The 15849-nt window shown below is 43.5% G+C and overlaps 1 protein-coding gene across 1 annotated transcript; it reads left to right on the top strand.

The window, feature by feature from the left end:
- Positions 1 to 1023: 1023 nt before the first annotated feature.
- LOC138369082 (adhesive plaque matrix protein-like) lies at positions 1024 to 14486 on the top strand. The gene is made up of 3 exons (XM_069332014.1): positions 1024 to 1063; positions 12129 to 13000; positions 13542 to 14486. The coding sequence occupies exons 1-3, from the start codon at positions 1024 to 1026 to the stop codon at positions 14484 to 14486; spliced, it is 1857 nt and encodes a 618-aa protein (XP_069188115.1).
- Positions 14487 to 15849: the final 1363 nt, after the last annotated feature.

The raw sequence follows: 15849 nt of genomic DNA, 5'->3' as shown, positions 1-15849 counted from the left end.
GCAGGTCTGCACAATAATGATATAGCAGATCTGCACAATACTAATGTAGCAGGTCTGCACAATAATGATATAGCAGATCTGCACAATACTAATGTAGCAGGTTTGCACAATACTAATGTAGCAGGTCTGCACAATAATGATGTAGCAGATCTGCACAATAATGATGTAGCAGGTCTGCACAATATAATAAATGAACGAGTCATCAGAGAAAGTATTGGGATGAACCTTGCAGGAAACTATTCATTATTATTACTGTCACAAAGAGATGATTTGTCGACAAGCATTTTAAATCTTTAAATCAAATCCCAGATACATCAGCGGTGTGCTGTCTCTGGAGGAGAAATGCAGAGGCTACAAATTATTATAATTTTATGATATGTTAGTTATCTTTAAAATTGCATACATCTTACTGATTTTCTGCTTTAAATTAAATTATATATTTCTCCTGTATATTGTAATATGTCTCTTAATGTCGATAAATTGTAAAAAAAGAAAATTACTCGCTCATTTCGAATATTTGATTGTTTTACATGTCAATTATTTATCTAAAATTTTGTTTATAAATAGTACTAATTTGAAGCTTCGTAAAGGGTCTCATAGTACAGTTGGCTTTGTCCTCGACTCACAATTGCGAATTCCGGGTTCGATACCAGGGCGGGAGAGAAATGATTGGGCATGTTTCCTTTTATCTAATGCCTCTATTCACATAGCAGTAAATAGGTACTTGGGAGTTAGGAAATCGTTTTGTGAGGCTGTATCCTGAGGAAGATCAGTAGTTCGACCATAAGGGGATCTCGATACAAAAGAATATATATATATACAGGTTTTCAGTCCTCGATAAAAAGAATTATAATAATTAAAGGCGTCATGTTGATATCTTAAAGTAAACATTTGGCCTTTGTTAATAAAGTCGGACTGCCCTGTTATTGTATTATGATTCAAAACTTCGTAAAAGGCTTCATGTGCACCGTGAAATACTGTATTGTGATTCAAAGCTTCGCAAAAGGTTCAGAGGCGACCAAGATGGCGGCAGTGGAGGTTGATGGCGCCAGTCGGCTTGCCAGTCAGACCCTCCCCTAACTAGACACGTTTCCACACTGCGCCTCAAGAGAAGAGACGGAGGAGAGAGGAAAAAAGGAGAAAATAACAAATGAAGGTAAGTGTTTTGAGGGGGTTAGTCAGTTCCAGTGTGCTGGCGTACGTGCGGGCGTCACGTTCCTCCGTGAAGAGGTGCGTCCCTTCACCCCCACCACCCCAGGGCCAAGGGTGACGGTGAAGGGGGGTCTCCCCTCCCGCACTCAGGTGGGAGGGGGCGGCCCATGCAAGGGAGGGGGGGGGCCTACCCATGCAAGGGAGGGGGACTACGGGCTCACCATAGCCCGTGCTAGTTGGAACTTTTTGTTCCAAGTAGCGAATCTTAAACAACAACAACAAGGGAGGGGCCCCACCCATCCAAGCATAGGAGGGGGCCCACCCATCCAAGCATAGGAGGGGGCCCACCCATCCAAGCATAGGAGGGGGCCCACCCATCCATGCATGCATGGGAGGGGGCCCACCCATCCATGCATGCATAGGAGGGGGCCCACCCATCCATGCATACATGGGAGGGGGCCCACCCATCCATGCATACATGGGAGGGGGCCCTCCCATGGAGTGCGGACTTGAAATGTTGTTGCTAATATTTCCGTGGCACTGTGTTTGTTTTATTTTATATGTTGCTGTTTTTGTTGCCATTGTTATTGTTTCTTACTTGTAAGTACTACTATAACTATGATTTATAATTTCGATTATTATTTATGAATTAATTATATCATCAACATTATTTTGATAATGATTATAACCACTTACTATTACAATTATATATATATATTTGATTTCGATTTGAGTTTCACGGTGACACGAAGTCAGTCTACCAATGACAGTTTGACAGTTTGTGGGGGTGACAGAGCCCGTAGCGAGGACAGCTTCCTGGTTGACGACCTGACCAGTCAGAGTACAAGTGGGGGAGGCCAGAGAGTCTCTCACGTAGGAACCACTAGACCGGCTCATCATGGCCACTTTGCATCAACGTGTCAAGTTCCCAACCGATGTTTGGGTTGTGTTGGTGGCTTGTCTTTTATTATATTTAATAGTATTATTGTGAGTACATATATAAGTTCTTGCTGCTCGCTTAAAGAGAATGCGACCTAACCTTACTAATCATGGAAGCCCGACCTGACACAATCAAGACAGCAAGGCTTAGATCTAGATAACACGACCTCTTGTAAACAAGAGAGCCTGACCTAACTTAACCAAGAAATCTTGACCTAGCCTATCCAAGAAAGATCCATTGATAGATCGCTGCCTAATTTCCGTGGCACTGTAACAGCCAGGTCTTTGGCTCCGATAGCTTGATTTACTTTAAACATAAACCCCGACCTAACCTAACATAGAGAATCTAATCTGGCGTAGTTGAGGTAGATTAGATTTCTTACCTAACCTAGAGAATTCTGTCTAACCTAACCATGAGTATTCAATCTTACTTAATCGAAATTTCCAGCCTAATATAATGCAGTCCTCGGGCCAGATTCACGAAGCAGTTACGCAAGTACTTACGAACGTGTACATCTTTCCTCAATCTTTGACGGCTTTGGTTATATTTATTAAACAGTTTACAAGCATAAAAACTTGCCCATCAACTGTTGTTATTGTTATAAACAGCCTCCTGGTGCTTCGGAGCTCATTAACTGTTTAATAATTGTAAACAAAGCCGCCAAAGATTAAGAAGAGATGTACTGGTTCGTAAGTGCTTGCGTAACTACTTCGTGAATCTGGCCCCTCGTCTCGAGCTGTCACAACGCCAAAAAAATTATGTACTAAATGTAATGATGTAAATTGCCCGAACCTTACCTAACAGAGGACCCGCTAATAGAAAATGTGATATTTCTGTCAGTTTTTCAAGCCAATATGATTGATAGTATATCTTATTTTGGTCGTTGGGTATTTATGTGTCGAAATGAGATGTACAGTTGGAAACAGCCCAACCCTATATAATGAGACAGCCCAACCCTATATAATGAGACAGCCCAACCCTATATAATGAGAGCCCAACCCTATATAATGAGACAGCCCAACCCTATATAATGAGACAGCCCGACCTTATATAATGAGACAGCTCGACCTTATATAATGAAACAGTCCGACCTTATATAATGAGACAGCCCAACCCTATATAATGAGACAGCCCAACCCTATATAATGAGACAGCCCAACCCTATATAATGAGACAGCCCAACCCTATATAATGAGAGCCCAACCCTATATAATGAGACAGCCCAACCCTATATAATGAGACAGCCCGACCTTATATAATGAGACAGCTCGACCTTATATAATGAAACAGTCCGACCTTATATAATGAGACAGCCCAACCCTATATAATGAGACAGCCCAACCCTATATAATGAGAGCCCAACCCTATATAATGAGACAGCCCAACCCTATATAATGAGACAGCCCGACCTTATATAATGAGACAGCTCGACCTTATATAATGAAACAGTCCGACCTTATATAATGAGACAGCCCAACCCTATATAATGAGACAGCCCAACCCTATATAATGAGACAGCCCAACCCTATATAATGAGACAGCCCGACCTTATATAATGAGACAGCTCGACCTTATATAATGAAACAGTCCGACCTTATATAATGAGACAGCCCAACCCTATATAATGAGACAGCCCAACCCTATATAATGAGACAGCCCAACCCTATATAATGAGACAGCCCAACCCTATATAATGAGACAGCCCAACCCTATATAATGAGACAGCTCGACCCTGTATAATGAGACAGCTCGACCTTATATAATGAGACAGCCCGATCTTATATAATGAGACAGCCCAACCCTATATAATGAGACAGCCCAACCCTATATAATGAGACAGCCCGATCTTATATAATGAGACAGCTCGACCTTATATAATGAAACAGTCCGACCTTATATAATGAGACAGCCCAACCCTATATAATGAGACAGCCCAACCCTATATAATGAGACAGCCCAACCCTATATAATGAGACAGCCCAACCCTATATAATGAGACAGCCCAACCCTATATAATGAGACAGCCCAATCCTATATAATGAGACAGCCCAACCCTATATAATGAGACAGCCCGACCTTATATAATGAGACAGCCCAACCCTATATAATGAGACAGCCCAACCCTATATAATGAGACAGCCCAACCCTATATAATGAGACAGCCCAACCCTATATAATGAGACAGCCCAACCCTATATAATGAGACAGCCCAACCCTATATAATGATACATAATTACATAAAGAGAAGGAAGTACTTGTTAGTGACGTAGGAGGTGCAGGGTAATAAAGAGCACCTCTTTATAAGCCAGTACTCGGTAATAAGATCGGGCTGAGGAGGGTGGCGGTGGCATAATAAAGAGAGAGGGAGTAAAGGTGTAAATGTGTTAGTACAGTCATCACTACAACGTATAAGCTGTATTCTTACCTTCACATTATATTTTTACGTATTCCTCTTCTTGAATACACCCACCTCTTAAAAATACACACAGCTCTTATTTCATCTCATAAAACGTAGAAAAAAAATATATTCTTGAGCGTGAATCAGTTCTGGGAGTATTGTCTCTATTGGCCATTAACTTGACCCTGCACCCCCCCCCCCCCCACCCTACTCCTCTTATATATCCTGCTTTCATTCTTCAAGAGGATCTCTATAGTTTTATTTGCCTTTGAGGAATTGCTTGGTATTTTTTCTGAACATTTCATTCACAATGTTTTCAAAGGTGGTTGATCGTGTGAGGCGTGACAGGTCGCTTTTATAGATAATCTATCATGGTATTAGTAATATAATCGCCTTTATACAGCACATAATTACAATATAAATGTATATTATATATATATGTATGTGTATGTATATGTGACAGAGTATGTGACCTCAAAACGCAAGAACTAGGAAAATAGTTTTAGTACTTTCACTTCGCGGGAAGCCTCGCTTCTCACAAAGCGAAACTAGTATATGAAGTAGTATAACGTTGAGAAGTTTGTTTTAAGTTTTGAGAAGTTGCTCAAATAAAACACCGTGATGAGCTCGGGAACGTCGCCAGCCAAGTCCATGTTGGAGTATGTTATGAGTTAAGTCAAGAAGCCCTGTACGATATTGCAGTGTTGGTGTTATGACATTGGGAGGTTAGGTACTTACGTAATTAAGTCAGGAGAAAGGCGAAAGAAAAAGAGGTAGAGTGAGGTGATGGGTCAATAAACTATGCCAAGTCAGGTGACAGGGTAATTGGAGATGAGGTGACCATAGTGGGGCATGGCGTTTTGGGCAGTGACGCCATCTATTGGTGGCATTTTGGCGTTCCTATCTTGCTCTCACTCTCACGGTGGGTAGAGTGGTTCCTATCTTGCTCTCACTCTCACGGTGGGTAGAGTGGTTCCTATCTTGCTCTCACTCTCACGGTGGGTAGAGTGGTTCCTATCTTGCTCTCACTCTCATGGTGGGTAGAGTGGTTCCTATCTTGCTCTCACTCTCACGGTGGGTAGAGTGGTTCCTATCTTGCTCTCACTCTCACGGTGGGTAGAGTGGTTCCTATCTTGCTCTCACTCTCACGGTGGGTAGAGTGGTTCCTATCTTGCTCTCACTCTCACGGTGGGTAGAGTGGTTCCTATCTTGCTCTCACTCTCACGGTGGGTAGAGTGGTTCCTATCTTGCTCTCACTCTCACGGTGGGTAGAGTGGTTCCTATCTTGCTCTCACTCTCACGGTGGGTAGAGTGGTTCCTATCTTGCTCCCACTCTCACGGTGGGTAGAGTGGTTCCTATCTTGCTCTCACTCTCACGGTGGGTAGAGTGGTTCCTATCTTGCTCTCACTCTCACGGTGGGTAGAGTGGTTCCTATCTTGCTCTCACTCTCACGGTGGGTAGAGTGGTTCCTATCTTGCTCTCACTCTCACGGTTGGTAGAGTGGTTCCTATCTTGCTCTCACTCTCACGGTGGGTAGAGTGGTTCCTATCTTGCTCTCACTCTCATGGTGGGTAGAGTGGTTCCTATCTTGCTCTCACTCTCACGGTGGGTAGAGTGGTTCCTATCTTGCTCTCACTCTCACGGTGGGTAGAGTGGTTCCTATCTTGCTCTCACTCTCACGGTGGGTAGAGTGGTTCCTATCTTGCTCTCACTCTCATGGTGGGTAGAGTGGTTCCTATCTTGCTCTCACTCTCATGGTGGGTAGAGTGGTTCCTATCTTGCTCTCACTCTCACGGTGGGTAGAGTGGTTCCTATCTTGCTCTCACTCTCACGGTGGGTAGAGTGGTTCCTATCTTGCTCTCACTCTCATGGTGGGTAGAGTGGTTCCTATCTTGCTCTCACTCTCATGGTGGGTAGAGTGAATAGTTCTGTTGTGTGTGTTTATGGTGGGTTGTTCTACTTTTTTATGTATAGCGCTTTAAGAATTTGTAATCTTACATTGTAGGCTTTGAAATATGCAAGTGTTTTTATTCAGCATTTCTCATGTTAGGATGATATCATGAGCTTGTCTCATGTGAGTTTTAGGGACACTTAATTGAAGATGACAGGTCAAACGCCTTGTCAGCTTGGTCGACGTTATACCTATGTACTTAGAGTGAAGGCTACATTATTCTTACATGGAGGCCAGGTGAACATATATACCACGTTTGACTGCCGTAAAGGGTTCTCAGTTGGCATCGGGCTGATTATATTGAGGTGGTCAGTCGTCCTGATTGTTTTATAGTATATGACGATGTCTATGTTTTGGTTAGGTGTTGTGCTAATTACTCCTTTACGGATTATTTCTTTCATTTTTCTTTTACCGGGGGGTGGAGGCCCGGTCGAGGACCGGGCCTCCACCCCCAGGAAGCAGCCCGTGACAGCTGACTAACACCCAGGTAACTATTTTACTGCTAGGTAACAGGGGCATAGGGTGAAAGAAACTCTACCCAATGTTTCTCGCCGGCGCCCGGGATCGAACCCGGGACCACAGGATCACAAGTCCAGCGTGCTGTCCGCTCAGCCGACCGGCTTCGATCCTAGCTGTCTCGCCCTGCCCAGGATTCGAACCCAGGACGTGCCGGTTGTGAGCCGACAACGCTGACCACTGAGCCACAGGTTACCGGTTCATGGTGGATCTGTGGTATAATTTTATACTAGTAGCGATGTTGTGGTTTCTGTTCTTGGTTCAGGATTGTACCACCGGTCCAAGTGTTGTTATAGTGGTGTTGATCTCGTGGTCACTATAGCCACTGTTCACCAGTACTTGTGTTATCCCGCTAGGGGGGTAGAAATAGCCTAAGCTACTCTATCCCTTTGAGATGTATTTATTGCTTATCTCAATAAACATACTTGAACTTATCCCGCCAAACTCCCTACTCACTTGGCTCCATTCGGAGCACTGGGTAAGTGCTCGACGAATATAAGCGTTGAGAATACTGGCTTTATATCTTCGGGGGCGCTCACTCCTACGGCATAGGCATAATCTTTTGTTTGTAGGAATGGTATATACCCTGGTGCTTAGAGATGCTTCTGTTTTTGTTACTAACACTTGAGAGCAGTAACAACAACAACAGTTCCTGGATGTGTTAATAACAAAAACATCATTTGCTATAATGTAGAAAAAAGAAAGCCTTCGTTAAGTGTCAATCTATCTCACAGTTAAGTGAGTTGTCACTTAGTGGTGTAAAAATTTGTCATTTGTACATTAACCAGAGACTTCAGCTATTGAACCTTTGCGTTCTTCCATGAAACTCGTTATCAGAAACTCATTCTTAACTCAAATAATGTCATCTTCCTTTGTTATCATGTAGATTCTATAACTAAATTTATAATTTACAATAACATTAAGACTTTACCTAAATATCAATTTAGCTTTGGTGTCTTATCCTATTATCTTGAGGTTATCTTGAGATGATTTCGGGGCTTAGCGTCCCCGCGGCCCGGTCCTCTACCAGGACTCCTTTTTGTTATACATCCTCAGGATGTATATAGTAGCCCATAGCAGTTGTCTAACTCCCAGGTACCTATTTACTGCTAGGTAAACAGGGGAAACAGTGTGAAAGAAATTATGCCCATTTGTTTCCGCCTACGAATCATATGCGCCGTCCACTCAGCTGTCAGGCCCCTGTATCAATGTTAATATAGTAACATTGATAAAATTCGATGACGAACCATCCAGCCCTGTAGAGTGTAGAGCAGTTAGAGGCAAGACTGTAACAACTGAAGATTACTGACCATGGCATCTGGTGTAAGACATGTCCATGGACGGTAGTTACCATTCAACAGTCTCCGTGGTGTAGTAGTAAGACACTCATCTGGCGTTCCGCGAGCGCTTTGTCATGGGTTCGTATCCTGGCCGGGGAGGATTTACTGGGCGCAAATCCTTAACTGTAGCCTCTGTTTAACTCAACAGTAAAATGTATACTTGGTTGTAACAACGATTCTTCGCGGCGGGGATCGTATTCCAGGGACCTGCCCGAAACGCTTTTCGTAATAGTGGCTTTAGGCATTGTATGTACTAGCTGCTCTATCTATAAATCTATCAATTTTTGTAAAACCTCTTGTATGTATGTACCTTACCTGAATAAACATTTATTTATTTATTATTATTTAATCAGTGCAGAATATGGTGCTACGATTTAACACAGCGATCCTAGCGGACTCTCGGGCTGAACCAATATTTACAAGCCTCTCAATTACGTTTTGACAAATATTCATCATTTTCTAAGTCCCTGTATATCTTTTTTTGGTTACCAAAATCAAAATAATTTTTGTTTAATATTGTTAAGGTAATTATTCCCGATAGGAATACCTTGTGATTCCTATCACAAGGAAGAATTCTCTTGAATTCTAATAAGAAGATTAAGAGAAGAATTCTCTTCTGACAGTTTTTTATTTACTTATAATTTTTTATTTTTAACACATTTAGGTATATCTGCATCTGTACAGCTGCCCTAGACTACATGAAGGGGAGTACAGCATGTCAAAAAACTAGCTACGTGATGCTAAAAATCCCATCACACAGGATGATTAGTCATACAGAGGCATGTGCTAAGTAGTCTGCACTGGCAGACTCTGGGTGCATTATGAGGATATCATCACCAACACAAGAGTGAATAAGGCAGCAGAATAAGGATAAGGCATACTTTTAGTCTCCATCTCGCAGAATGGTTAGTCATACAGGGCTATGGGTTCAGTAGCCTGCACTGGCAAATTTTGGGTGCAATATAAGGATATCCTCAAGAACTCGAGAGTGAATATAATAATTGCAAAGCTCCAGAGAATGACGGAATATATTGACATTCAACTTATAATATATTATTTTGGGCAAAAATGAGTAGCTGCTATTTAAGTTGAACACTCAAACAAAGGTATGGGCGTGCTAATTATGACCTTTTCAGGCGAACTAGGATGTAAACGTGTTTATAACGACGACCCTCGCAGGCCGCAGAGTTCTGCCGTCCTTAAACAAGGGCTTGGCGTACAGGTCCCCCTCCCCACCTCCCTGGAATTGACATGCGCAAAGGTATGAGGCTGCTGACGACACTGTTTCTCCCCCACCTCCATGGCTGAGCTGTGGTGCACTCACTAGGGTAGGCACCTCCTAACAAAGGTGTTCTTGCAGCATTCTATAAACTGTACACACACACACATAACTCAAAACAAATATGTCTAGTGATAGGCAAAATCTCTGTATGCTGATCTTTCTGGCAAATCATGCACTAGTCTCGACCCCTCTGCTGATAAATAACTATTCTATATAATGCAGACCTCACGTATCTAAATTATCAAACCTAAATTCTTAATAATGTAAATGTTTTTACGAGATAATGACAAAAATATCGGTGTCAATAACACAAATTCCAACTGGGTGGTGAACGGCATCATGCGAGACTATAGTTGCTTGACGTCATGCCCTTGGCAGTATTGAGCGGTGGGAGGCACAGTAAGGAGCCGGCCTAGTGGTGCTTCACTGTCATTACACCCCCCCCCCCACACACACACATATCTATGTGTGTTTGTAATGCAGAATATAAGAGCTGTTACCTCTTGTGCCGATCACTCTCACTGGTCATAGAGTTGTTATATGTGGAGTCCTCCCACATATTACAACGGTTTCATAGGTTTTATTTATTTATTTATATACAAGAAGGTACATTGGGTTTGAGAGAATACATAGCATAGTATTTACAATCTTGTAAAGCCACTAGTACGCGCAGCGTTTCGGGCAGGTCCTTAATCTAACGGTTATCAAACTTTGGCAGACTTTTGACCTTCGGCAAGATTTTTCTGGTTGTTACGCCCCAGTCTTCGGCAGTGTTGCACCGGTGGGGGGAGGGGGGACTGTCACCTGTGACATGACCTGTAGCGTGGTCATCTGTGGCGTGGCACCCTTGTTGGCACTGCTCCAGAAGGTGCAATAGTGAGGCAGCGCCGGGTGACATGACCTAGCATTGGTCACTTGTGGTTGGTACATCCTGCTCATTGGCAGTGTTCCCGCCAGGGTTATGGCGCGGCACCTGTCACGTCTGAACACATCTTTGTCTCTGTCAACCTGAATGCCTGTCTGTCTCTCTCTTGGTGTGTATGTGCTCACCTAGCTGTGCTTGCAGGGTTGAGCTAGGCTCCAAGCCCCGCCTTCCAAACGTCCTTGGGTTAGAGCAGACTCATTTATTACAATTTTATATAATTTACATATATAATTTTCAGTCGAATTAACTTCTACGTCTGACCTATTCAACATATTCAACACATCTTTCTCATCTTTCAACACATCTTTCTCAACATATTCAACATATCTTTCTAATCTCATTTTTTCTTGCAATGTATCTGTTATCATTTTATTAATTCTGCTAGAATATACCTACTTAAAATTATCTGTTAGATTAAGGACCTGCCGGAACGCTGCGCGTACTAGTGGCTTTACAAGATTGTAAATACTATGCTATGTATTCTCTTTAACCCAATGTACCTTCTTGTATATAAAATAAATAAATAAATAAATATTGACAGCTCTAACACTATAAAAGTTCTTTCTAACATCTCTATGACTTATTTGTGTCAATATTTCATTATATGACTCCTCGTTCTGCAGTTGCTGGCTTTGAACAAGGCTGCTTTGTCAACTTTGTCAAATTCTAGTAGAATCTTATGTTATCATTTCCCTCCACCTATGTCTCCTTTCTTCCAGTGTAATAAGGTTCAGTTTTTTTTCGTAGCTCAATCCCTTCAGCTCAGGGCAGAGTCTCTTTGCATATCTTTTAACTTTTTAAACGTTTCCTTGTCATCATTCAGGGAAGGGTTCCATAACGGGGGGGGGGGGGGATATTCACGCGTGGGTCTCACCTTTGCTGTATATAGTACCCGGAATGTCCCTTTGTCCAAGTTTCTGAAGGATGGACGGACGTTGGGCAGTATGCCATATGCAGCTGCTTTTATTCTGATAATGTGGGATTCTGGCATCATATTTGGGGTTGTCCACTCCCCAGGCCTTTCTCCTTTTCCGATACACGAGGCTGCTTACCTCTAACTTGAGTAGGAGTCTATTGTGTGCGACGATATCCAAGACTTTCTGACAGTTTGATTTCTGTCAAGTTATTGTAAAACTCCAACAAGTTTGTCAGGAAGGATTTTCCTTTAATTACCTAATTGTGCTTGCGGGGGTTGAGCCCTAGCTCTTTGGTCCCGCCTCTCAACTGCCAATCAACTGGTGTACAGATTCCTGAGCCTACTGGGCTCTATCATATCTACATTTGAAACTGTGTATGCAGTCAGCCTCTACCACATCACTTCCGAGTGCATTCCATTTATTAACTACTCTGACATTGAAAACATTCTTTCTAACGTCTCTGTGGCTCATCTGGGTACTAAGTTTCCACCTGTGTCCCCTTGTTCGTGTCCCACCCGTGCTGAAGAGTTTGTCTTTGTCCACCCTGTCACTATTACCAGCTGATGTTTTGAGACAGAAGTTTGCTGTTCTAAATGCTGTACTTTGTCTCGGATCACTCTAGTACCTTGCGGGGGGTATTTGTTAGTAATACAAGTCTTTTGTTGAACGGTTATTGTCCCTTTCTTGTACATTGTCACCACATTAGCATCACCTCTACACCCGAGGCCACTGAACGACACCTCTACACCCGAGGCCATTGAACGACACCTCTACACCCAAGACCACTGGACGACACCTCTACACCCAAGACCACTGGACGACACCCCTACACCCAAGACCACTGGACGACACACCTCTACACCCAAGACCACTGGACGACACCCCTACACCCAAGACCACTGGACGACACCCCTACACCCAAGACCACTGGACGACACACCTCTACACCCAAGAACACTGGACGACACCCCTACACCCAAGACCACTGGACGACACCTCTACACCCAAGACCACTGGATGACACCCCTACACCCAAGACCACTGGACGACACCCCTACCCCCAAGACCACTGGACGACACACCCCCTACACCCAAGACCACTGGACGACACCTCTACACCCAAGACCACTGGACGACTCCTCTACACCCAAGACCACTGGACGACACCCCCCTACACCCAAGACCACTGGACGACACACCCCTACACCCAAGACCACTGGACGACACACCCCTACACCCATGACCACTGGACGACACCCCCCTACACCCAAGACCACTGGACGACACCCCCCTACACCCAAGACCACTGGACGACACACCCCTACACCCAAGACCACTGGACGACACCCCCCTACACCCAAGACCACTGGACGACACCCCCCTACACCCAAGACCACTGGACGACACCCCCTACACCCAAGACCACTGGACGACACACCCCTACACCCAAGACCACTGGACGACACCCCCCTACACCCAAGACCACTGGACGACACCCCCCTACACCCAAGACCACTGGACGACACCCCCCTACACCCAAGACCACTGGACGACACCCCTACACCCAAGACCACCCCAGTGACACTCTATGTGTCAGGAAGAACATTTAGGTTGCCAGCGACCAACTGCTTAGAAAGCGTGATCAAATAATGACAAATTATTTTCAGATGAGCGAGCAGTAAGTGACAAATCAGTATAAGAATGTGATCCTTTTAATGGAAAATCTTTGCTATGAGACCTTAAGTTCAGTTGTGAAATAGCTTTGAGGTTTTCTACTCAGTTTAAGCTAAATAGAAATTTCAGTCAAAGCTATCATATATTCAGATCACACATGTGAAGATGACAGGTGAAGATCACACATGTGAAGATTACAGGTGAAGGCCAAACAGGTGAAGATCCCACATGTGAAGATAACAGGTGAAGGCCACACATGTGAAGATAACAGGTGAAGATCCCACATGTGAAGATAACGGGTGAAGATCCCACATGTGAAGGCCACACAGGTGAAGATCCCACATGTGAAGATAACAGGTGAAGGCCACACAGGTGAAGATCCCACATGTGAAGGCCACACAGGTGAAGATCACACATGTGAAGATAACAGGTGAAGGCCAAACAGGTGAAGATCCCACATGTGAAGGCCACACAGGTGAAGATCCCACATGTGAAGGCCACACAGGTGAAGATCCCACATGTGAAGGCCAAACAGGTGAAGATCCCACATGTGAAGGCCAAACAGGTGAAGATCCCACATGTGAAGTCCAAACAGGTGAAGATCCCACATGTGAAGGCCAAACAGGTGAAGATCCCACATGTGAAGGCCAAACAGGTGAAGATCCCACATGTGAAGGCCACACAGGTGAAGATCCCACATGTGAAGGCCACACAGGTGAAGATCCCACATGTGAAGGCCAAACAGGTGAAGATCCCACATGTGAAGGCCAAACAGGTGAAGATCCCACATGTGAAGGCCAAACAGGTGAAGATCCCACATGTGAAGGCCAAACAGGTGAAGATCCCACATGTGAAGGCCACACAGGTGAAGATCCCACATGTGAAGGCCACACAGGTGAAGATCCCACATGTGAAGGCCAAACAGGTGAAGATCCCACATGTGAAGGCCAAACAGGTGAAGATCCCACATGTGAAGGCCAAACAGGTGAAGATCCCACATGTGAAGGCCAAACAGGTGAAGATCCCACATGTGAAGGCCAAACAGGTGAAGATCCCACATGTGAAGGCCACACAGGTGAAGATCCCACATGTGAAGGCCACACAGGTGAAGATCCCACATGTGAAGGCCAAACAGGTGAAGATCCCACATGTGAAGGCCAAACAGGTGAAGATCCCACATGTGAAGGCCAAACAGGTGAAGATCCCACATGTGAAGGCCAAACAGGTGAAGATCCCACATGTGAAGGCCACACAGGTGAAGATCCCACATGTGAAGGCCACACAGGTGAAGATCCCACATGTGAAGGCCAAACAGGTGAAGATCCCACATGTGAAGGCCAAACAGGTGAAGATCCCACATGTGAAGGCCAAACAGGTGAAGATCCAATAATTGTGGATGTTTGTAGTAAACAGACTACAAAGTGACTACAGAGGTCGCTTCTGGTACCAGCGCCAGTACCTTCGTTCACATTTGATAAGAACACCATACGATCACAGATGGCGCTGAAATGTGCAAATTCTGGAAATAAGTCAGGTTGGTTATGGAGTCCAACTTAAACAAAAGTAACTCAGTTACAAGTACACAACTAAAAGTGTATACGTTTGACAACTGTAGTTAAATTAGGTAGCCTAATGTTTCATTGTAAGTAAAATATTAGGTAGCCTAATGTTTCATGGTAAGTAAAATATTAGGTAGCCTAATGTTTCATGGTAAGTAAAATATTAGGTAGCCTAATGTTTCATGGTAAGTAAAATATTAGGTAGCCTAATGTTTCATTGTAAGTAAAATATTAGGTAGCCTAATGTTTCATTGTAAGTAAAATATTAGGTAGCCTAATGTTTCATTGTAAGTAAAATATTAGGTAGCCTAATGTTTCATTGTAAGTAAAATATTAGGTAGCCTAATGTTTCATTGTAAGTAAAATATTAGGTAGCCTAATGTTTCAAGGTAAGTAAAATTTATTGATGGTTATAGTATTGCTATAACAATATAGAACAATTGTAAATACATGCATCAAACCAGGCTGAACTTAATTCTGAACTCCATTTATCATGACACAATGAGATCAATTTTCCCTATCTAACAAACAGATAAATTGTAAACTTTTTAAATTAAGTTGCAATCTACATCTACGTCGCTGTTTAATATGGTTTGTGTGGATTTTTTACGAATTGTTGATCATTGTTAAAACAATTTGATGCAGCCAGACTGTAAACTCAGCACAATATGGAGGCGGCAGAGACGGATCACAAAAATCTGTCTCCACCTCCCAGGGTAAACTAAGGCTACTGGTGTTGTTTACAGGTGTTGGCTACGTCATTAAAAGAAAGGTGAAACGCCATGCAACCTCTGAAAGAGTCAACTAACACAACACTTGTACCTCCTATTAGACTGCTTTACAGGAACTTCTTTTCGACGGCTCACAAAACGGAGGAAAGGGTCCTGAAAGATATTGTTAATAGGAACGTTATCCCTACAGACAAAAATCAGAAGATAGAATTGACGATTTACTATAAAACCAAAAAAACGGCCAACCTACTCATGAGAAACTCTCCAGACACAAAGCAGAACGCTTTAAAAGAGACCAACGTCGTCTATGCCTTCAAATGCCCTCTTGGGGACTGTAAGCCTCAAAGAACTCAGTATATAGGCAAGACAGCAACATCTCTTTCCAGGCGATTAACGATACATAAGCAACAGGGCTCCATTAAGGAACATATAATCTCTTCCCACAACCAGACCATCACCAGAG

Source organism: Procambarus clarkii, chromosome 27, assembly GCF_040958095.1.
Source record: "Procambarus clarkii isolate CNS0578487 chromosome 27, FALCON_Pclarkii_2.0, whole genome shotgun sequence".
In the NCBI taxonomy this organism is placed as follows: Eukaryota; Metazoa; Arthropoda; class Malacostraca; order Decapoda; family Cambaridae; genus Procambarus; species Procambarus clarkii.
This window is presented reverse-complemented; position numbering and strand designations above follow the sequence as displayed.

Excerpts from the sequence above, each read along its gene's own strand:
- LOC138369082 (XM_069332014.1), top strand. The coding sequence starts at position 1,024 with ATGGCGGCAGTGGAGGTTGATGGCGCCAGTCGGCTTGCCA. Across the intron at positions 1,064-12,128 it reads TGGCGCCAGTCGGCTTGCCA|CATCACCTCTACACCCGAGG; the intron begins GTCAGACCCTCC and ends TCACCACATTAG. Across the intron at positions 13,001-13,541 it reads CTACACCCAAGACCACCCCA|GTGAAGATCCCACATGTGAA; the intron begins GTGACACTCTAT and ends AAGGCCAAACAG.